Below are 21,736 nucleotides of genomic sequence, written 5' to 3' on the forward strand. Positions count from 1 at the left end.
GGTGAAACCCCTGCCCCCCGGAGCCAGGTGAGACCCCCAACCCACTGCTCATGCCAGGTGAGACCCCTGCCCCCCAGAGCCAGGTGAGACCCCTGCCCCACTGCTCATGCCAGGTGAGACCTCTGCTCCCCTGAGAGCCAGGTGAGACCCCCACCCCTGCTGCTTGTGCCAGGTGAGACCCCTACCCCCTGCAGCCAGGTGAGACCCCCAACCTGCTGCTCATGCCAGGTGAGACCCCCGCCCCCTGAAGCAAAGTGAGACTCCTGCCCCCCGGAGCCAGGTGAGCCCCCTGCCCCACTGCTCATGCCAGGTGAGACCCCCAACCCGCTGCTCATGCCAGGTGAGCCCCCCGCCCCCCGGGGCCGGTCCGGGCTGCAGCTCAGCGCCGCTTTAAGCTTTTCCGCTCGGAAATTTTTCCTCCAGACACTTTGCCCTCGGGGGCAGCGAGTATTTTTCATGTAGATCAGTCGAAATTCCCCCGGAGACAGCGCAGGAATGTGAAGCATGTTATCCTTGGTACCAGCTCTTTCTTTTTACGGCCTAAGCTTCGCCGTGCCGGCGGGGAGGGGTGGGGGGAGGGAGCGTCTGGGGTCCCTGTCGTCTTTCCCATTGATGGTTGCCAACATCCTCCCCCCTCCAGAATCCCCTTCTTCCTCATCCTCCTCCTCAGGAAAGCCCCCCCCTCTGCATTGCACCTGGGTCTGTCAGGGGATACCTGGGGGAGAGTCTCCACTCCAGAGCTGGGGGAGGGCAGGGAACAGGAGGTGAGTGTCTCTGGGTCCCTGTATGAGGGAGTAGCCTCCAGTTCTTGGTGCTCCCCTCCTTGGGCACACAGGGCGGTCCCCAGAGCCAGGAGGGTGCTGGGGGGATGTTTTGGGAGATCCACCAGCAGAGCAGGGGGCAGCAAATACGTTGTTTTGTCATCCAAGGCTGGGGCAGCTGGAGAGCTGATGGACTAACAATAAATCACTGCCACCTTCGCCTCCATTAAGTGCAATTACCCTTTAGATCCCAACATTATTTATTGTCATCATTATTATTCCTTCTTCCAGGCTTGCTGCAGTGACAGGCGATCACACACCCGGGGCAGCGCTGCCTGCCCATCCCTCACCCCACACTGGGCACCCCGGGTGCCTTTGGGTGGCACCAGCAGCACGTTTGCCGTGCTCCAAAACATCCCCCAAAGGGGAACCCTGTAGAGGAAAGTGTTCTTCTGGCTGTGCCACCCAGGGATGTCCCATCCCACTGCCTTGGCCACTACATTGGTGCCCCTCACCCCTGCAGAAACCCTCTGACCCATCTCTGGCTTTCCCCACTGAGTTCCCAATGTCTGTCCTCACACCATGGAGAGGGCACCAGCCTCTGAGGGCGCCCACACCAGCAACACACGATGCAGCTCGCAGGGGATGCCACCAGCTCTGCATGCCGGGGAGGGGTGGCTGAGCCCCAGGGTCCCAGGGTGCAGGGTTATGAGGGTCCTGAGGGTCCCCATGCCTGGTGGCACCAGCTCAGCATGCGGCTCACAGCCACCAGCACCGCCCGGCCCCACCGCCCCGTCACTCTGTCTTATCCCTCTCTCAATAGCAGCCTGAGAGCCCAGCTGCAGCTATTACATAAAATGCAATTAGCAAGGCGGCCCAGAGAGGCCTGAATGGCATTAAGGAATTCCTCCAGGGCTGACGTCAAAGCTCCGCTTCTCCTCCTGCCACCCGCACAAAGGGGGCCGTTATGAGCCCCCCCTCCCGGCCCCGCTGTGCTGGTGCCCGCTGGGAGAACGCGAGTCCTCAGGGAGCCCCGAGCTGCACATGCCACACGGGAATGAATTGTCCCTGCAACCAGCACGAATGTCACCGGCAGCTCCCTGGCTCCCTGCACAGGATTTTCTGGCTCTTGCCTCGCCCTTGCCGGGCCTGGGAAGATGCCGACAGGCCCCGTTTGCCAGCTGCTCGCATGATGGGGGGGTTGGCTGTGTGCCCGGGCATGGGGAGGGGGAGGATGCTGGATGCTGCAGGGGCAGAGGGATGTGGCTCCCGGCTGGCACAGCCCAGCCCACGGGCTGTGCTGCTGGCTGGGGCAGGATGGAGTGGAGGTGAGATGGGTTCAGTCAGCTGGGCAGGGGCGACAGGCAGGTCCAGGAACAGGAGATACGAGGTTCCAAATTCCTGCTAGGCTGGCCCTCGCCCCACAGGCTGGAGGGGCTCTGCTCATGCCCTACCAGCGCCCACCTTCAATCATGCTAAACATCCAGCAGTAGCTCCCAAACCAACGGTCCCAGGACTGAACGATGCTCCTGGCATGACACCTCCCCATGCAGCCCACCTCCCGCAGCCTCCTGAAGCGCCACGGCCTCCAGCAGAACCCCCCCCGCTCCTTTCCCCACACCCCGACATCCCTTCCAGCCCCTCCTAGGGCCGGGGAGATGGGGCAGAGCCGAGCTGCAGGCAGGAGGGGGTTGAAGCGCTGCTGAGGATGCGGGACCGCCCTGCCCCGATGCGGGGCTCGGGGAAGATGCGCTGGGGAGGCTCCCGGGCCCCCGCTCACCGCCCGGCCCCCCGCGGGTCCCTCAGTGCCCCCGGCTCGGTTCGGTTCGGGCTGGCGGGAGCCGAAGGCCGGCAGCAATGAGGGTCCTGCCACCCCGGCTCGCAGCCGCCAGATCCTTCCCCCAGCTCCGGGCTGTGCGGGCCTGGGCACGGGGGGGACGAGCGCGGCAGGGAGCGGGACAGGGACTGGGGCAGGGAGTGGGACAGGGATTGGGGCAGGGATTGGGGCAGGGATTGGGACAGGGATTGGGGCAGGGATTGGGGCAGGGAGCCGGGCAGGGAGTGGGACAGGGATTGGGGTAGGGAGCCGGGCAGGGAGCCGGGCAGGGAGTAGGACAGGGAGCGGGACAGGGATTAGGGCAGGAAGCGGGACAGGGATTGGGGCAGGAAGTGGGGCAGGGATTGGGGCAGGGAGTGGGGCAGGGATTGGGGCAGGGAGCGGGACAGGGATTGGGGCAGGAAGTGGGGCAGGGATTGGGGCAGGGAGCAGGGCAGGGAGCGGGGCAGGGAGCAGGACAGGGATTGGGGCAGGGATTGGGGCAGGGAGCAGGGCAGGAAGCAGGGCAGGGAGCTGGGCAGGGAGCTGAATGTTTGAATAGCAATAACGGGCTGGTTTGCTCGTACAGGTTTTTAATAGTGTGAAGGCAGCCCTGGTGCTGATGCAGGGCCACAGCAGGGCCGGTGGCTCTGGTGGCCCTGGGGTACCCCAGCCCTGGGGCTGAGACCTGGCACAGCTCAGCTCCATGCCGTGTAGAGCAAGTTCATGGTGATGCGACTGTTCCAATGAGGTGCCTTTGATGTCACAGACATGCCTGTCGTGTCCCTGCTACCAAACCCACCTCACCTCCCAGATGCCGTTACCAGCAGTATGGGGGATGCCAATGAGGGGGGCCCATCTGTGAGGTCCCCAGCCAGGTCCCCTTGAAGTCCCACCACCCGCTGCCTTGCTCCTCCCCACCCATGACTCCTCAGCGGACACTCAGATCCATGTGCCACCTTCCCAGGTTGAAGCAAGTGCTGAAGCTGAAGCCCAGCCTGCTGCTGTGCTGCTGCTGAAACAGCGTTGGCTCCTCTCTGCCCTCCTGCTCCCCTGTGCTGAGCTCACTTGTGGGGCAGGTGTGGTTTAACTGGTGCAGACTGATGGGTTGGGATGGGTCCTGTACCTGCTGGCCCCGCTGCCAGGTCCCCACAAGGACTGAGGTCGCCTGTTGCAAACCATGGCTCTTCTCCATCCCTAGGCTCCTCCACCACCTCCCTCCTTCCTGATGCACCAGGCTCAGCACCCTGGGCTTGGGGCCCCCAACCAGAGGTCTTGGCTGCAGCCTCTCAGTCCAAGCTGGGGTTTCCAGCACAGTGCTTTCCACCCTGGCATTGCTGGTTTCCTTGGCAGAGTGCAGGGCTCACGCCAGCACCTGCTGCCCCATGCCCGAGCTCCTGCATCAAGCCCTGGGAGGTGTGCCAGTGTGAGAGGTGATGCTCAACCAGGACGCAGGGAACCTGATGCAGGGTGGCCCCAGGGAGCATAGAGGACGTAAGAGAGGATGCTCACCACCCTCCCCTGCATGCTGGGACTGCCCCTGCCCCTTCTGCCGTGCCCCCCAAGCACCCTGTGCCCCACACCAGCCCTGTGTCAGGCTGGGAGGTGTGACAGAAAATGTTAAGGGCCAAATTCTCAGCTGAGGCAAACTGGTTCAGGGCCTCCAAAGTCAGAGGAGTGGCACCCATCTGCACCAGAGGAGGATCTGACTGTGCATATACTCATATATTTATATATGTGTGTGTGTGTAGATAGAGTACATAAATATATAGGTATGAAATAATTTAAGAAACATCTGAGACAGCATGCTGTGCTCCTGGGCAGGCTGGGGGGGCAGCTGCTTGGGCTCCCCCCCCCCCCCACCGCTCGACCAGCTTTGATTCACAAATGGAAACAGAGCCTGGAGTTAAATTAAAACCTGCACACACACACACACACACACACACACACACACGGCACGGTGCAGAGGCTGTACCACTCAGAGGCGTGATGCTGGCAAGTCCAGGTGTCCCTGAAGAGATTGGATCAACTGAAGCCAAAGGAAGGGAAAAATAAATAACTGGAGGGAAACCAGCAGAAGGGATCTCATGGTGCCGGTGGCGCGTCCGGCATCGGGTCCCTTGTGTCCGCCTGGGCCCCTGTGGGGACACAGGGACAATGTCACCGCCCTGCTCTGTCCTGGCCAGGCTGTGCTGGGGTTGGGGGAGGCTGGTGGGATGTGTGTGTCCTGCTGTGTTTGCCTCGGACCCACTTTCCTTCGCTACGTGCTTCGCCTTCGCCCCATCACCGGGCTGAGCTTCTGGCCATCTCGGTCTTCAGGGATGAAAGGGAAGACCCAGCCCCAACAAACCCCTCTCCTCTCTCTGCAGAAAGTTCTGGAGCTGGGCTTGGTCCAGCTCAATCCTTCCCACCTACAGAAGAGCTCTGCATGGCCTTCCATAACAATGACATTTACAAACCAACCCCTAAACCCTAGAAAAACCCAGTGCCCCATAAATCACCAGTTTCTTCCAAAAACTCCTCACTCCCCCTCCCGCTCTCCCCAAACACCCCAGAGGTCTGACGGATCCCAGCTCCGACATGCCACGCTCTGAGCGATCCCCATCAGCTGCAGCGAGGATGGAGGGCTGGGGAAGCAACCAAACCAAACGTGTGAAGGGACAACCCGAAGGCTTTGGACCACTGTCCCACTCGCCCTCTCCTCTGTAGGAAATGGAAAGCCCCCGGGGGCTGCTGTGGCCAGGCTGCGGATCAGCTGGGGAGCAGGATGTGCTCCAGAAAGTAGGTGATGGAGTCCCAGTGCTTCCAGAGGAAGAAGAGGAAGAGGACGAGCAGGGCGGTGCTGAGGATGCGCATGCGGGTCTTCATGAGCGGGGTGATGAAGTTGGCGATGGTGGAGACGAAGACGAGCAGCACGGCCATCAGGGCCAGGATGACGTTGATGAACTTGCCCAGCAGCGCCCGGGCGTTGGCGTTCTCCACCCCTTCCAGCTGCACCACTTGCTGCTGCTGCTGCTGCAGCTCCAGCTTGGTCACCCGTGTCAGGCAGGACTCCACCGCCTCCTGCAAGGGACAAGCACATCAGGGCTGGCCAGTGGCTCCAAGGGATGTCCTACAAGAGCTTTCAGTGCTCGGAGACCTCACTGCTCCAAAATCTTGCTTGCCCAGCCCCAACAGGCAACTGCTTCAGCTGGGAAGGGGTTTCCCTCTACAAACCCTTGGCCCATGCCACGTGCACAGCATGTCCCGTCCCGCTTGTGCTGGGGTGCTGGGAGTACCTACTGACCCAAACTGGGACAGCGGGGACTACATGTTGGCCCAACCGTGGCTCGTAACAGCCCAGCACTGTAGCCATCTACCCAGAGCTTTCCCTGCCCTGAGCACCTGGGGACGTGCTGGGGCACTGGCAGGGTTTTTGGGACATGGATTAGTTACCTGCTTCTTGCTGTGACAGCATCAAAGAGAGGTGCTACTTCATCTGCAAGGTGCCTGAGAAAGGCATCCACCTTGCCCACCCACCCTCCCAGCCTAGGGGCCCTCCCTCACCCCATAGGATGAAGGGTGCAGTGGGGCAGGGGGGGGTTGAAGCCCTTGTGCCCTGTACCTGGATGTCCCGTGCCCTCTCGTAGGACTGGTAGGCCACCTTCTCCTCCATGCTGGCCAGCTCCTGCTTCAGGTTGGTCATTTCATTCTGGTGAAGCTCGGTGAGGTCATTCAGCTGCTCCTCCAGACGCTCGTACCTGTGCATGTGGGGTGGAGGGGCGCTGGGGTAGGCAGGTCCCCCCGTGCACCCCCCCTGCCCTCCTCCTGACACTGGAGAAACCGCCCGGGCCCTCCAACCCCTCCCCAGCACGGGGCTGAGGTTCGTTATGGCTGACTCTCCAGGGGTCTGGTGGCAGGGATGGCAGCTCCCCATGTCCCTGGCAAGCAAGGCTTAGCTGGACAAGCCCAAGATGGTGGCCTCACGGTCCCCAAAGAGCCACCCTGGGTTGACATGTGCTGCCACCCGCCTGTCCCTACCTGTACCGCTCCTCTTGCAAGCACTGCGTCATGTAGGTGTAGTCCCGTTGAAGTTGGGCCTTGAGGTCCTCCATGGAGTCCTCCAGGTGTGACTGGCTGTCCTTGATCTCCCGGAGCTCCTCCAGGATGGTGTCGAAGTTATTGTGGTGGCTGTCCAGAGTGTTGGACTTGGGGCTCCCTAAGCCACCGGGTCCTGCCCCTGAGTTGCTGCCACCAGCCGAGCCGGAGGTGGCACTGGAGCACTCGTCATCGCTGCCGTACTTGGGGCTGGAGACCAGGGTGGCACTGCCGCTGAGAGCCCGCGAAGCCTCCTCCGGGTGCCCGTCATCCAACGTGTCCTTCAGGTGGGCAATGTTGTCTGCACTGCCAAACTTGTTCCGGATAAGGCTTGCAAACTCCCGGGGCTTGGAGACCACAGCAGTGTGGGTGGCCTGGGACAGCCCCGAGAGCCCTCCCTTGACACCCTCCACCACGCCGCCGCCGAAGCCGCTGATGCTGGAGCGAACGTTGGCACCCACATCCTTAAGACCCTGGTGCATGTCCCGAAAGACATCCTTGGGCTGCCGGGAAGGGCCGTTCTGCTCGATCTCCTTCAGCTTCTTGTGGTAGTGCTCCAGCTTCTTGTGCAGCTGCGCGATGGTCTGCGCCGACTTCTGGTTCTTCTTCTCGAAAACCTGCTTGATACGGGAGGCCTGCTGCTTGTCCGCGTTGTTGGCCAGCTTCAGGTACTCGGCCACGTTGTCATCTCGAGCCTCCTGCTCAATCTTGATCTGCTCGGTGATCTTGAGGATCTTCTGGTGCAGGTGCTCGATGGCGGCTTTCGTCCTGTGAGGGTCAGGGGTGCCGTCGGGGACGTCCAGGCAGACGCTGCCGTCGGCATCGCCGTGCCCGGCGGTGGAGGGCAGGCTGAGAGCTGTCACGTCGCCCTTGTCCAGCTGTGAGCAAAGAGAGAGGATGGTGATGCTCAGTGGAGGGATGCTCAACTCCCAGGTGGCCCCTGGGGAAGGGGCAGGAGGGGAACGGGGTGGGGGCGGCCGCACGCAGAGGGGACACAGGGATGCAAGAGCTGGGCAGGGCCATAGTTGCTCAGAGCAATAGCAAGAAGAGGTTTTCTTTTCTGGCTGGTTAAGCATTACTGCTGGCATCCCTGGAGTAAACCAGTTGGAGGGTTTATCATCAGGGTTTAGGGGCTTGTTTTGGCCACTTGCTTTCAGCAGAAGCAGCCACACCAGGAGCCAGACCCTGACTTTCCACCCAGGCTCCAAGCCAGGCCCTGCCTCCTGCTCTCCAACCCAGGTCCTGCCTCGTGCTCTCCATCCCAGGCTCTGCCTCATGCTCTCCAACCCAGGCCCTGCCTCGTGCTCTCCATCCCAGGCTCTGCCTTGTGCTCTCCAACCCAGGTCCTGTCTCATGCTCTCCAACCCAGATCCTGTCTCATGTTCTCCATCCCAGGCTCTGCCTCATGTTCTCCATCCCAGGCTCTGCCTCATGTTCTCCATCCCAGGCTCTACCTCGTGCTCTCCATCCCAGGTCCTGCCTCATGCTCTCCATCCCAGGCCCTGCCTTGTCCTCTCCAACCCAGACATGCCATTTTGCCACTTGAAAAAGAAATATTTTTAAAAAAATCACAAAATCTATGCAGTTGCTGGGTTTTATACGCAGATCCTTATGCAAATCTCAGTGGTTGTATAAATGGCTCCTGGCTTCTAATTAAGAGCTGCTTGAAAGTTAAATACTGTTGGCAGACCTGAATAATTTCTAATTTCCATCCCACTTTCCCCGAATGACCCTTTAATAGGCCTAATGCTGCGAGATCATTACTTCAGAGTGTGTTATCACCAGGAAATGCCTTGTGTGAGGGAGGGAGGAATGTTCTCAAGATGCTGCTTATAAACACTCCCATCTGCAGCAGGTCCCGTGGGGGGCTCGGAGAGGCAGGGGCAGATGCTGCCCTCCTGTTATTTACTTGGATCTGCTTTTCCCCTGGTGCTGCCATCCTGCCAGGAGCCCGGGGGTGTTGGGGGCTAATTGGGGGTGGGTCTCAGCCACCTTGAGAGGCAAAAGTAGAGGACCACGAGCTCAGTGGGAGCATTCTCCATCCCCCTCTCCAGGTTTTCCTTCTCTTGCTGTTGCTGTGCTGTGGGGCAGGGGCTGGAGGATGGGAGCGAAGGGGAAACCAGCAGCCCCCCAGCCCCCCAGGTGAATGTGGGGCAGAGCTGGGAGATGGATCAGCAGATCAGCACTTAAAAAAAAAGACATAAAAAGTAACTCCACAGCTTCTTTGGGCATTTTTGGGCATTTTTAGGCCCTGCTGCCAGGCTGGCAGTGGCTGTGCAGCCCCTCTGGGCTCTGAGCCTTTACTGAAGGGCTTTACTGGGGTTTCTTATCACATCAGAAGCAGCAGGAAACAGTCTTTTCGCCCTGATGAACAACTCTCCATACCCTAAGGGACACACTGGCTATGGCAAAGGAAAAGGCAGCCCTGGGGACACCGAACTGGGAAACCCCAACTGGGCCAGCGAAGGGGAGAAGCTGCTCAAACTTTCTGCCCAACAGGGAAAGGTTTGGGAATCTCCCAGACTATTGGATTTATCTGTATGTTGGGAGGGCAGGATGGGTGCTGAGCAGCACGATCTGATGCTGCCCATCCCTGCTGATGGGGCTGGGGAAGAAATCCTCTCCCCTGCACCGCTGAAAGCTCTGTGCTCTCAGACACAGGGCACGCTGGAGGAAAGCTGCATCAGGTTATTGCTTCCAAAACAACAACGAAAATAAAAGACAATACTGATCTGCAGAGCATTACCAGACACTGCTAAACCCCAGCAAGCCTCAGCGACTGTGCGGCGGATTTAACCGGGGGATTAGTACAAGCCACACTTTCCCTACATGCTGAAACCACGAGCCATCAAAATGAGAGCACTGTTTTCCAGCACTTGTTTTCCAGGCAGGCTTGGAGGGCTGATGTGGGATGCAGGAGGAATGCAGGGCACAGGGAGAAAAATTATTCTTATCGAGTTCAACCCAGGAGAGCTGAGATATGCAAAAGGCTCAGGCTAATAAGCTGAGCAAACAGTACTTAGAGGGGCATGGCTGGGCACAATTATGCAACGCTGGTTTATATCCCACTGCAGGTTTGGTGGAAGGAAAGCCTGGGTGGCAGGTGAGGAGCTCAGGGCCCAGCAGCTCGCTCGTGTCCCCGGCGCAGGGCTGCGTCTCCCGGCACACCCAGCACTGGGAGGGATTTAAACCCCTTAGTAGGAATTACAGCAAAGTTCAGAATAAAACTCTTGAGACACTTACTCATGCCCTGAACTATGCTGCTCCCCGTGCCCTATAGCCTGAGAGGATGCGCAGTGGATGAGCTAATGTCGCAGACACCCCAAGCCAGGACTTGCGCTACGAAGGGTGACTGTGGTTCCCAGCTGAAACACAACATGGGGACAGAACAGCTCTGGGATGGGCTGTACACACCTTCTACCACGGAAAAAATAAGTCCCACTGAGCTGTTGAGGGATGCTGGCAGGTAGGATGGATGCTGGGGGGTAGGACAGATGCTGGCGGGTAGGACGGATGCTGGCGGGTAGGACAGATGCTGGCAGGTAGGATGGATGCAAGGAGCTGCTGCACTGATCTGGCAGCATGGTGAGCAACGTGCTCCAGGGCCTCAGTGGCTGTGGAAAGCCTCAGCCCGCAGAGCAATGGAGGTGGGCAGTGGGTGTGGGGAGGTTGCTTTTGGGGCAGTCACTGGGTGTGGGTGCTTCTGTGGCCCCGCTTTCTCAGAGCACTTCATCAGCATAGAGCATCCATCCTGTGAGCTGGGGACTGCATTTAGCCCAGCATCACAGGGGATGCTCTGGGTGTCCCCGGTCCCATCCCCATCCCCACGTGCGTTTGCAGCCCCGTGCCTCCCGGAGCGGAGCTGCTATTCCCACCAGACCTCGTTACCCACCCCAGGCGTTGAAAATAGATGCAGGAACCCTGACTCACAATTCCCACCCTCCTTTCAAGCCTGTAGCAGAGACGTGAAGCGGGCAGCCTCCCTGTGCCCCCCGACACCCTGCCTGCTGCCCCTGGATGGACAGACAGGGCTGGAAACAACCACCTCTGCTCATTTACCTGCCGGAGAACAGTTCTTACATAAGGCAGGGAAGCACACTCAGGGTTTCAGCTCACAGCAGAGCTTCCCACCCTGTGCGGGCACGGATCGCACCGATGGGGTTCATTCACCGAGCATCAGGAACAGAGGTACCAAAAGCCCATCATCCTCATCCTCCCCACGGTCTTATCCCAACCCCGATGACTGCTGATGGGACCTACCTCCATCGCGGGCAGGGCTCTGGTCCCTCAGGGCTACTTGGTGTGGGCTGCTCGGCCGTGTCCCCGCCGCGGCACGGAGCCCGGCAGCGCTGCGCGGGCAGCGCTGGCTGCCATGGCAGGGTGCCTGGCAGGGGAAAGCGGCAGCTGACAGCAGCGAAGTTTCGAGGGAGCCGCGGGGAGGGAGGGAGGGAAGGAAGGAGGGAGGAGGAGGAGGAGATCCTTCTGGCCTCCGGTACCTCCCAGGCGTGCAGGGACTGAGCGCAGCGTTGGGGACTGATGGGTGCAGAAGGGATTGTCGACTCAGGAAATCTGCCGGAGCTGTTTACAGCTCTCAGCGACTGGAGCTTTCAGGGATGTAATGCAACTCCCCCCCCACCCCCCCCTTGCCCGCCCCTCGTCCCCGTGGCGGGATATTCGCACGCCTCCAGCCCCACACGCTGCCTGTGCCCTGACACAGGGGGTCAGGGTGGGTCTTTGTCATCTGCTGTGTCACATACCAGGACATAAAGCCCAGGAGAGGCTGGGGAGGCACGTGTAAAGCAAAACCCTGGCTGGGCTGACACATGGCAGAAATACAGGAGCAGGGCACCCCAAGTGGGCTACAAGCTGGAACCTTGTGTCAGGACCAGATAGTGTCTGGGCTGCACCCTGGGACAGACCCAGGTCCAGCTAAAGGAGCTCACTCCATGGGGAGTGATGAGGAAGGTGGCACTGACCTGATCCCGCCACGCATGGCAATTGCATCCAGCTGACTGCCCAGAAACGAGTGTTTGGTACTTCACATGCAGTTAAAGGATACTAAATGGGAGAGCGAAAAGCAAGTGGGGGTGACAAACAGCTCTGGTTCTGCAGAAGCCAGTGGCAGTCTGGAATCACCCTTGGGTGCTGCATTTATGCTGGAGCCAGAGGAGCTGGTGAGGGGTCAAAGTCCTGGGTGAGGAAGGAGACCTGGAGCTTGTGGTTGCCTTCAGCCCAAACCTGAGGGGCTGCCCAGAGCAGGGTTGATGTGGCCAGCACTGCAGGAGCAGGTAAAAGCGATGGGGTGAAGCAAAACTGAAGCCTGCAGCCTCATGCTGTGCCAGTCCAAAGCCCCCGACGTGCCTGGCTGATGCCAGGGCTGTTTGACACCTCAGACCAACTGTGACTGTGGACCAGAGCATCTGTGAGCTGCAAACGACGGGCTTAACGAGAAAGGTTCCTTTGCAGCTCCATGGTTTAATTCTTTTTTTTGAAAAAGGCAGCAAGACATCAATGGCTTATGAAGTATTTGCAGCCCATTGAATTGTACAGGCTGGACCGATGAGCTGATCGTGACCTAGATGCATGTTTAATGGGGAGGACCGTGCTGCTCCCACAGCTGGGACATGCCAAGTGCTGCTCAGCCTCGTGCTTCCCATCATCTCTCAGGCTGTCCCTACATCCCTCTGTACCCTGGGGGTGTACCCTGGGTGCAGTGCTGCACCTCTGAGCTGCCCCCACAGCCAGCACCTCCTGGATTTGGCAGCACAAAACCAACCTGACATGGCGTGGATGGATTTGAACAGTTTGGTTTGAGAGCTCCATGAGAGCACCAGCCCCAGGGCTTGGACCCCTCTGTATTCTGCAACCATGAGCTCCCCTAAGCCTCGCCCTGCATAGTGCCTTTGCAGCAGCAGCGAAGCCTTCCCTGCAGGAATGCTTCTCTTCCAGGAGCCACTGGCTCTGAGAGGTCTGGGGCAGGGGCTGCCTGCACTGCTGGGCTCTGGGAACACACATGGATGCAGATAAGCTGACCGGTGCGATGAGAGGAAACGGGCAGAGAAGCATCAGAACCCCCAGGACAGCGCCGGTGCTCACAGCCCTCTGTGCAGCTCTGGGTGCTGGGAATGAGGAGGCAGCGGCAGAGGAGGCAGAGCAGGAGCATCCCACCTGTCCCCCAGTCTGTCCTTTTGGGAGGACAGGATCTTGTGGGCAAAGGTCTCCCCTCCCCACCTGGCTGTGAGTTTGCGTGAGCAACCTCTGTGCGTGCCAGTGCCGAGCCCCTTCCCTGTGCCCATGGTCTGCGGGCTCTGGCAGGGGGCTGGGGTACCATCCCTACAGAAAGGCTTGGAGAAGAGCAGATTCCCATGCAAGTCAACCCCCCCAGGAGCAGAAACCAGCTGTGCCTACCGTACGGTGCCCAACTGTGCCAGGGAAGAGACTGGGCTCCCACTGAGCTGCCCCAGCAAGGGTGGATTTTGCATCCTGGCCAAGAACGGGGCTGTGGATGCCTCCAGGCATGACAACAGAGCAGATCAGCAAGGGAGGTTCCTCTTTGATTTAACATCTCCCACAGCATCACTTCTCCTTTTGGCAGGGGAGCCTGAGGTCACTTCCCATCGCTCTTCCGCCACCGCTGCAGGGCAGGAAAATTCCCCAGCCACATGAGACACTCTGGAAAACACCCTCACTGCCCCGAGCTCTGCTCTCCATTCCCCTCACTGAAAGCCCTGAAACCCATCTGCTCCTCACTCCGCTTCGGTGCTCTGACTTGGTCCAGCCAGCCTGCAGTTAGTTAACTGCAAAGGCCTCCCCAGCTCCCACCAGCTCACAGCCCCCCACAAACCCTGCCTGACCTCCCAGACTGTCCCTGGCCTTGGGGAAGGATGGAGGAACATGGATTTCCAAGGAGGAGGCTGAAGAAGTGAAGACCTGACCAACACCAGGACGCTCAGGGTGAGGCTCTGCAGGCACCCCTGCTGCAATGGGACCTGGAGAGGGACTTTTTCTTATTTATCGGGGTTCTCCAACAGCTCAATTTATAGGAAACCACCAGCTCTCAGCTCCCCAGTGTGAGGGGAAGGTTGGGGTTAGCAAATAATTGCAGAAGCAAAAACATCACCTATCAACGCCCAGGCAAAGCGAGGTGGAGCAGCAGTGCAGCATCTCCCCTCCCCAGGGCACGGCCTCCCTTCCACATGATGCAAAAAGCCTTCCTGGAGCAGGAGAAGGGGTTTTTTTACATGGAAATCACCCCAGAGGTTGGTGGTGGACTCCCCTTAGTCCTTAGCTCTGCTCGAGGAGACTCAGTCAGGTGCTTAGAACACAGCAGATATATCTTTCAGGCCTGCCAGAGGCCAAGTTGAAAATAAATAAACCTCCATGCCCACACACAGGGAATTCCTGGATGGACACAAACCCACAGCAGGTTCAGTGTGTGCCACTGGGGCTGGGTGTAGTGGGAACCCACAGGGCCTGAGCTTAGCAAGGAGAACCCCACACTGAAATATGAAAAAGAGGAAGGCCAGCCAAGCTGGGAAAGCTGCATAGGGATTACTGGGAGCCAGGACACCAATACAAGTGAGGAGGCACAAAGTCCAACGCTCCTCAACCTCACGTTCCTGAGAGCGTTTGGTGTCCAAAGCAAGTGGCTCCTTGGCTAAGACCTCAACCCCTGCACGTGGTGGCCACACAGAGCCCAGCAGCAGCCTGATGTTCCCTTGCTCCTCACCCCCCATTCCCAGACATCCTGAGTCCCTGCCTTGCCGGTGCCTAGGGCTGGAAGGAGAGCAGGTGAAGGTACTTACAAAGACACCCAGCAGAGAATTTAAGAGCAATATCCTTTTCCCAGGACAGGAGTCGGGAGGATGAGGTTCTGGCATGAGGATGCCCTGGTCACTCCTGCAAAGCGCCTGGCTGGTGCTCCGTGAGGCAGCCGGATCCTCTCCCTCTGCCATGGTGGTTAAGGAGAGGGACAGAGGACACTGGGATGTGTGTTTGCAGCGGAGGCACTACGAGGCTCTGAGGCAGCCAAGAACAAGCAGCACAGGCTGGTGAGTGGGGAGGGAGCCTGGGGGAGCAGGAACAGGCTGGGTGCTGCAGGGGCCCGTCCTGCTCCTCCAACTGTGCTGGGAAGAACAAACAGCCCTGCCAAGCGCTGCCTGGCCAGGCTGCCTTCCCAGTGATGCAGAGGAGGAACCAGCAGCCGCCACGACACCACGGTTCCCTGTCCCCAAACTGAGTTGGGTGATGCCACCACCCCACAGGGCTCTGTGGGGCAGCAGGCAAGGAGTGTGTTCCTGTGTGGGTATGGACAGATGGATCCCTGAGGTGCCAGGGATCCGTCCCCACTGTCTGTCCTGGGCTCAGGGGGGTCCTTGTGCCACTGTACCCATCCCCATCCTGTGGATCCTGGTGTTTCCTAATTCAACACCACATCCTCTGGGATGGAGACCATTCCGTGGGCTTGCAGGTCATTGGGAGGGACCCCTCCCTGGAGATGGTTCAATAACCATCCCTCATGAGTAAAGCTATTCGGGGCCCTTCCTACACTTGGAGAATCTTTGGAAAAATCCCCCCTGCTGTACTTGCCAGAGGGAGCAACCCCAGGAACTCCAGCAGTGGTCCTGGAGTTTCACTTGCTGAGTGACACAGCATTACAACCCCCAGCAGCACCCCAGCCCATGCTGCAGCCGGGTTCTGACACCTCAAGCAGGATGCTTGTGGGGCAGGGGCAGATTTTTGGCAGCTCCTGTCAGAAGGGTTTGGGGGGGGGAAGACAAGGAAGGGCAGAGCTGCAGCCACAGCGGGCGAGGAGTCACAAGGCCAGACCCTGCTTCACTCACCCTGACTCAGGATCCAAATCCTGCTCCCCGCTCCCCCCCATCTGCCTGCCCATGGGAGAGACGGCGGGGTGGACACAGACCCTCACTCCCCAAGTCCTGCCCTGTCCTCCTTGGGCATCCACCCCACGCACCAGCCTCCTGCTCGACCCAAATGGCCCAGGGGCGGGTGGCAAGGCGGCGTTCGCGGTGTCGGGGAGCGGGAGCTGCTGGTGGGCTGGGAACAACAGCCATATGTCAAGGAAGGCTGAGGAACACGATGTCTTTTGCTAGAGGGTGAATCAGTACGAGAGTCTGATATTCTTCTTCTCCTGAATTAATTAAGAAGCAATCGTGAGGATCTTTGTCTTCACAGCTATTATCTGCTGCTTCCAAAGCTGCTCCTTGGAGCACCGTCCCGATGGGAGTGAGGGAGCGAGCTCCCACCACCACCACCCTGTGCTCACAGACTCTCACTGCCCTGCGACATGCTGGAGATGGAGGCAGAGAGGTGGGAGCCGACCTGGCCACAAGGATTCTCCCACCTCCAGTTTCGGGATGCCCGCTGGGGGCTCAGTTTGCAGCTGAGGTCAGAAGTAACCCCCAAAAACCCCTTGGCACTTGTAGGGTCTCCACACGCTGGTGCTCCCTGGCTTACCCCCTCAGGACCCTGCCTGGATACCCAGAAAATGCCCAGCCATGGGGCTGCATGGAGGGCAGCTCTACACCACCGCTCCCTCCTTTGCCATCACCACCAGCCTATTTTAGCTCCTTCCACTGGGATTTTAACACCAGCACTCACCCAGAGTCTGGGTGGGAGGGGAGCATGTGCTTTGCCTCTGACAGCAAGCCCTCCTGAAGAGGTGTGAGAGACTTCACAAACGTGTGGTAGTGTTTGCTCTGGTTTCCAGCTGGGGAAACTGAGGCAGAGAGTGTGGGGAAACCCCTTGCCCGGGTTAGATGGGGGGACAGCAACCGAAAGCATCAAGACTGGAAGGTCCTGTGTCCCCTTAGCTTGTACCAGCTCCTTGGGGGGCTCCCAAGTGCTCAGCACCTCCAAAGCACGCTGACTGCTCAGCTCAGGCTTTTGGGTTCAGGATTTCTGGCCCCAGCTCCACCTTTAGCTTCAAAGGCAGCAAAGCATCACCAGCACCCAGCCATCCGAGCCGCCCCAGCGTGCCCAGCCAGCTTCCCTTGCCCCCCACCACGTCCTCACCCACCGTAGGGAGAAAGGATACTCCAGAAGCTCAGTGGAGCAAACCCGGCTTCCTACCGGCAAGCCCCCAGCCCCGGGGCATCTCCCCTCGGCGGCGGAGCTGGGCTGGGGCTGCTCAGCAGCCCGACGGGCCACGCCGACCCTGAATCATCATGGCCAGCTTGTGCACAGCCCCCATCCCTGTCCCTGTCCCCGTCGCCGATGAGTTCTGGGTAACCGGAGCCGTAGGAGGCGAGTTTGGGGAGTGGAAGGGTGGGGGGGGGTGACGTCCCCGCCCTGAAACCGAAGGAGGTCAGATGCCGCGGGGCCAGAGGGAGCCAGGGCCAGGCTGGACACTCTGTGGCCACACAGCAGATGCCGGAGCCGGGGAGACGAACCTTTCCTGACAGCCCCGAGCTGGCGCGGGGAGCGCCGAGCTGCCCCGCAGCCTCCCGGCCCCAGCTCGCCCAAACCCCGCCGTGCCCAGGGACCGCAGCTGCCCCCGGGGTGATGCCGCTGGTTCCTCCCCGCTGCCGGTAAATCCCTCTCGCCCCGATATAGTCACTGACCCAGCAGGCAGCTAAATTTAGCGAGATGAAGCCCGGGCTGTGTGCGGCGGGCTGGTGCCCTTGAGGCAGCAGGGCTGTGAGGGGGGCTGTAAGCACAGGGTGTGGTGTCCCCCCCTCCGCAAGGCAGAGCCCTAGGACCACAGACTCCTGCAGAGTCTGGGCTGGCGGCTGGGGGGCAGAGATGGGCACAGGGAAATGGTGTGCTCGGGCTCTGCGGATAAGCCAGCCTGGCCTGCAAACCCAAAGCCAAGACACGGCATGAAGCCCCCCCCAGCTCCCCCCGTCCCTCCCCTGTGTCTCACGGGAGAAGCATCTGGCCTGGGCGGGGGCGGGGGGGGGTGGAGAAGGGGCACGGAGCGGGGTGCGGGCAGCGGCGGCAGCTGGTGCCGTCACTTGCCGAGGGATGCCGAGGGCAGGCGGACGGCCAGTCCGGGCAGGGGCCGCCCCCTCGGCCTCCTCGGCTGGGTGTCGCCCCCGGGGCTGAGCACTTGCACTCGTGACACTTGTGAGCGGATCCCTCTGCGATGCCGGGGCGAAGCCGGCGGGCGGCGCGGTAACGCTGCCCTCTAACGGCCGCCGGCCCCGCGTCCAGCCCGCTCGCACCGGCGCCCGTCCGCCCCCCCGCCGCGGCTCGGTGAGGGTCGCGGGGCTCACCTGGACATGGACCATCCCGCAGCCCCCGCAGGCGTCCGCGCAGCCCCCCGGCAGCACCAGGCACAGAACCCCGCGGCCGCCCCGGTCCAGCTCCGGCCGCCCCGGGGGGGACGAGGGTCCCCCCGGGATGCTCTGCTCAGCTGACCCCGCCGTCGCGGAGGATCGGGGTCCACGGGGAGACCCCCACAGCCGCTGCTGCTGGGGCCTGGGCGGCTGTGCCAGCCGGTAAAGCCCGTCTGCCCGCCTCTCCCTCGGGGTGCTGGCGGGTCACCAGGAGGAGATTAGGGAGATAAAGGAGAAGGATCTCCAGCAGCTCCATCGCCACGCGCGGTCCAGGCCCCATCCACGCCACTGCCACCACCACCACCATCACACGTGCTACCTCATGTGAAACACCGAGTGCTCCCTTGGACACACCGACACCAACGTCCACCCCAAACACAGCGCGTCGCTTCGGCTGAGCACCCACCCGAGCCACGCGCGACGGGACGCACGGGACAGCGGCTGCCTGAAATCCAGCAGCATTCCTGGCCACTGGTACTCACAGCCCTGGAGAAGCCACTCCCCAGACCACCCGATGGGCTCAGCAGCGAGCAGAGATCTGTGTTAGGGCAGGGCAGAGAGCACAGTCCTTCCCCAGGCAGCGCCAGGGCACCGCGCAGCACCGGGGCACACATCTGTCCTATTGCACCATGAGTCCCAGCCAGAACCAGTGCCGAACACCCCCACACCAGAGCCCCACTCGCCTCCTCCAGCCACCCTGTCTGCAGCACTCTGGCTCATGGGGGGACTTAGGGGGTACAGGGAGCGGGGTGAACTATGTGTCCCTGGCCTCAGTGGGGCTGAGGGTGCCCCAGTACCGGTGGGGACTGCTGGGCAAGGAACTGGTGCAGGTGATGGTGGGGAAGGGAAAACTGCAGGAACCTGAGTAAGAAAAAAAGAAAGGGGGGGAAAAAAATAATCAATAGTGTGAAATTTTTTGGGGAAGAATGGCTCTTTGGCAGGGGTCCTGTGCACCCCCTGCGTGGTGCCTTCTGAACTGAGGGTGAAATGGGGAGGGGGGAAAGGTGCTTCACCCTGGTGTGACAGGATGGAGATGATGGGGCCTTGGGCAACCTTGTGTAGCTCCAGGCCTGGAGGTTGGTGGCCCTGCCTGTGGCAGGGGGTTGGAGCTCTGTGATCCTTGGGGTCCCTTCCAACCCAGACCAGTCTGGGATTCTATGGCTGGCGCAAAGCCGCGGTGCAAACCCGCCTGCTGCGGCCCGGCAGAGCCGTGTCAGCTGCGCTCCAGGCCAGGGCATGGCAGGACCAGCCCTGCCTGCAGAAGAGGAGCTGCTGTGCTGTGGGCAGGAGGCCGGGTTTCCCGAGGGCTATGGAAAAATAATACGGCATGAGAATATGGCAGAGCTCTGGTTTCTCTAAACAGGTTACTTTTCCACTGCCCGACAAAGGCCCCGGTATCGCTTCTCTCCTTATTACTCTTTGTGTCATATGCAGTTAATTATTCATCCCCTTTCTGAGCTCTTTGTGCTGCTCCATGAGCAGACCCGGCCCCGGCGGCTCTCGCCTCTCTCCGGGTGCTTCTGTCCCGCTGCGAGCTGCTTTGGCTCAAAGCTCTGGCCGTAACCGCAGAGGGCTCAGTGGGACCAGGCTCCTGGCAAGGCTGAAGCCACAGCCCAGATGGAAGAAATTTTGGCCACAGATACTTGATCTAACAACCCATGGGTCCTGCTCAGGCACTCAGTCCGGGAGCAGCACGTTGGCAGGGAAAACAGGGACTGCCAGGGAAGGCTCAGAGTGCCCCTATTTGCAGGAAGGGAGGACCTGGGCATCTATTTCTTGCAAATCTGCTGATACAGTGACGTGTATTTATCCTCTGGGACCAGATTCCCACGTCCCAGCGGCCGTGTCCCTGCAGGGCTGTGGCAGGGGAGCAGCACCAGCCCCTGCTGCAAGCTGTGAGCATCAGTGTCAGCTCGGTGCTGAACCCGCCAAGCAGTGAAAACAGAAAGAAAAAGTATCTGGTTGATCCTCTTTCCATTAGCTCAGAGGGCAACAGAAGTCTCCAGGTCAGATTTCCCTCTCGCAGACTCGGTGCCAAGGAGAGAGGAGCGGTTGGGTGGGGGTTGGCACGTGGGAAGTGTCACCCCCAGGTCCTGTGCCCGCTGGGTCCCACTGCTTGAGGGGAAACGTTGAACCTGGCACCCCCACTGCTATCCCACTCTGCCCAGCCATTGCCACCCTAATAAACAGCTATTCCTGTCAAAGCCACACAGACACCCACCCAAGAGCCCCCCATGGGGTGTCGGAGCCTGCCCCCCACCCCAGCCCTGCTGCTTTGCTAACTCACTGCTGGAATTTTCAGGGGGAAGGGAAGGGAAAAGGGAAAAGGGAAAAGGGAAAAGGGAAAAGGGAAAAGGGAAAAGGGAAAAGGGAAAAGGGAAAAGGGAAAAGGGAAAAGGGAAAAGGGAAAAGGGAAAAGGGAAAAGGGAAAAGGGAAAAGGGAAAGGGAAAGGAAAGGAAAGGAAAGGAAAGGAAAGGAAAGGAAAGGAAAGGAAAGGAAAGGAAAGGAAAGGAAAGGAAAGGAAAGGAAAGGAAAGGAAAGGAAAGGAAAGGAAAGGAAAGGAAAGGAAAGGAAAGGAAAGGAAAGGAAAGGAAAGGAAAGGAAAGGAAAGGAAAGGTGCATGTAGCCCTCGGGGCTACAGAGCGTGGGTTTCGAGTGTGACACCCCTGAGCTCTGAAAGACAAGGAGAGAAGCTGACACAGAGTCCCACCAGCACCCAAAGTCCCACCAGCACCAGGAGCACCTCTCCCCGCTCGCACCGTGCCCCCAGTGTGCTGTGCTGCTGCGCTAATCTCTGCTGCTTCATAATTCACGTGGCTAAACGCTAGATGGAAACGCTGTCCCCGCTCTTCGCCCTGCACAGAGCAGTTTGCACATCTCCTTGGATGGGACCATTCTGCAGCTGCCCAGCCAAGCCCTTGCAGACACCCAGAGCTGAGCTGCCTGGGACTCTCCAACACTGCGCTGGGGATTCCACCCAACTGGCATCAGGACCCTTCCCCTCTCCCTCAAATCCCGATGGGATTCTGGGAATCGGAGCAGCGCATCGTCCCTGTGAGAGAAGCATCAGCCCCAGCAGCCCCTGGACCCAACTTGTTCCTAGACAGGGGTTGTCATCCACTGTCCCGTGTGCCCAGAGCCACCAGCACCGCCCTGAGGGACAATCTTCTGACAGCGTTTTGGGGTGCTCTGCACCCAGTCCTGCCCAGGCACCCCAACATGGGCTCATGTCCCCCCCTCCTCTAGCTGCCCCAGGAAGCCCCCCCGGCGCAGCCCCACCTTATCAGCCAGGCACTCGGTGTCCTCGGTGAGCAGGTAGACGGCCCCGCTTTCAGCCAGGAGGATGGCAGTGTCGGTGGTGGAGGAGGACCTGGGGCGGCCCTGGTGCTGATGCAGGATGGCGGTGAGGCTGCTGTCCTGGGGGGCTTTGCGGACGAGGTGAGGGCTGCCTTTCTGGGGGTCCAGCGAGCCGCTCTTGGCCCGCCGGCTGCCGCTGTGCAGGCTGGTGCCGCGCTTGATGGAGGGGCGGGAGCGGATCTGCTGCAGCACCCGGTTGAAGGCGGTGGGACGCGCTGGGAGGTCGTGCAGGGACATGGCGTAGGAGACGCGGTGCATCTCTGGGGAACGCTCCTTCTCGTCAGGGGAGTCGTGGTCGGACGTGCCGTAGTGCGGCGGCAGCGAGTCCTGCGAGTTCTGGTGCTCCCGCTCCCGCGACCGCCGGCGGCTGTGGAAAAGGTGCTTCAGGCCATGGCCAAACATGGACCCTTCGGACAGCTGCTGG

The 21,736-nt window shown here is 60.3% G+C and overlaps 1 protein-coding gene across 3 annotated transcripts; it reads right to left on the reverse strand.

The window, feature by feature from the left end:
* Positions 1 to 5,169: 5,169 nt before the first annotated feature.
* TMCC2 (transmembrane and coiled-coil domain family 2) lies at positions 5,170 to 21,736 on the reverse strand. 3 transcript variants are annotated; one of them, XM_084276068.1, is made up of 5 exons: positions 21,235 to 21,736; positions 14,460 to 14,633; positions 6,598 to 7,532; positions 6,182 to 6,317; positions 5,170 to 5,640 (listed from the first exon to the last, which is right to left on the reverse strand). In XM_084276068.1, the coding sequence occupies exons 1-5, from the start codon at positions 21,712 to 21,714 to the stop codon at positions 5,329 to 5,331; spliced, it is 2,037 nt and encodes a 678-aa protein (XP_084132194.1). In that variant the 5' UTR covers positions 21,715 to 21,736; the 3' UTR covers positions 5,170 to 5,328. The 3 variants fall into 3 exon arrangements, with proteins under 3 accessions (XP_084132194.1, XP_084132192.1, XP_084132193.1); XM_084276066.1 differs by lacking the exon at positions 14,460 to 14,633; XM_084276067.1 differs by lacking the exons at positions 14,460 to 14,633; positions 21,235 to 21,736 and adding an exon at positions 13,063 to 13,282.

The sequence above is a fragment of the Gallinula chloropus genome (genome assembly GCF_964237585.1).
Source record: "Gallinula chloropus genome assembly, chromosome: 27".
NCBI lineage: Eukaryota > Metazoa > Chordata > Aves > Gruiformes > Rallidae > Gallinula > Gallinula chloropus.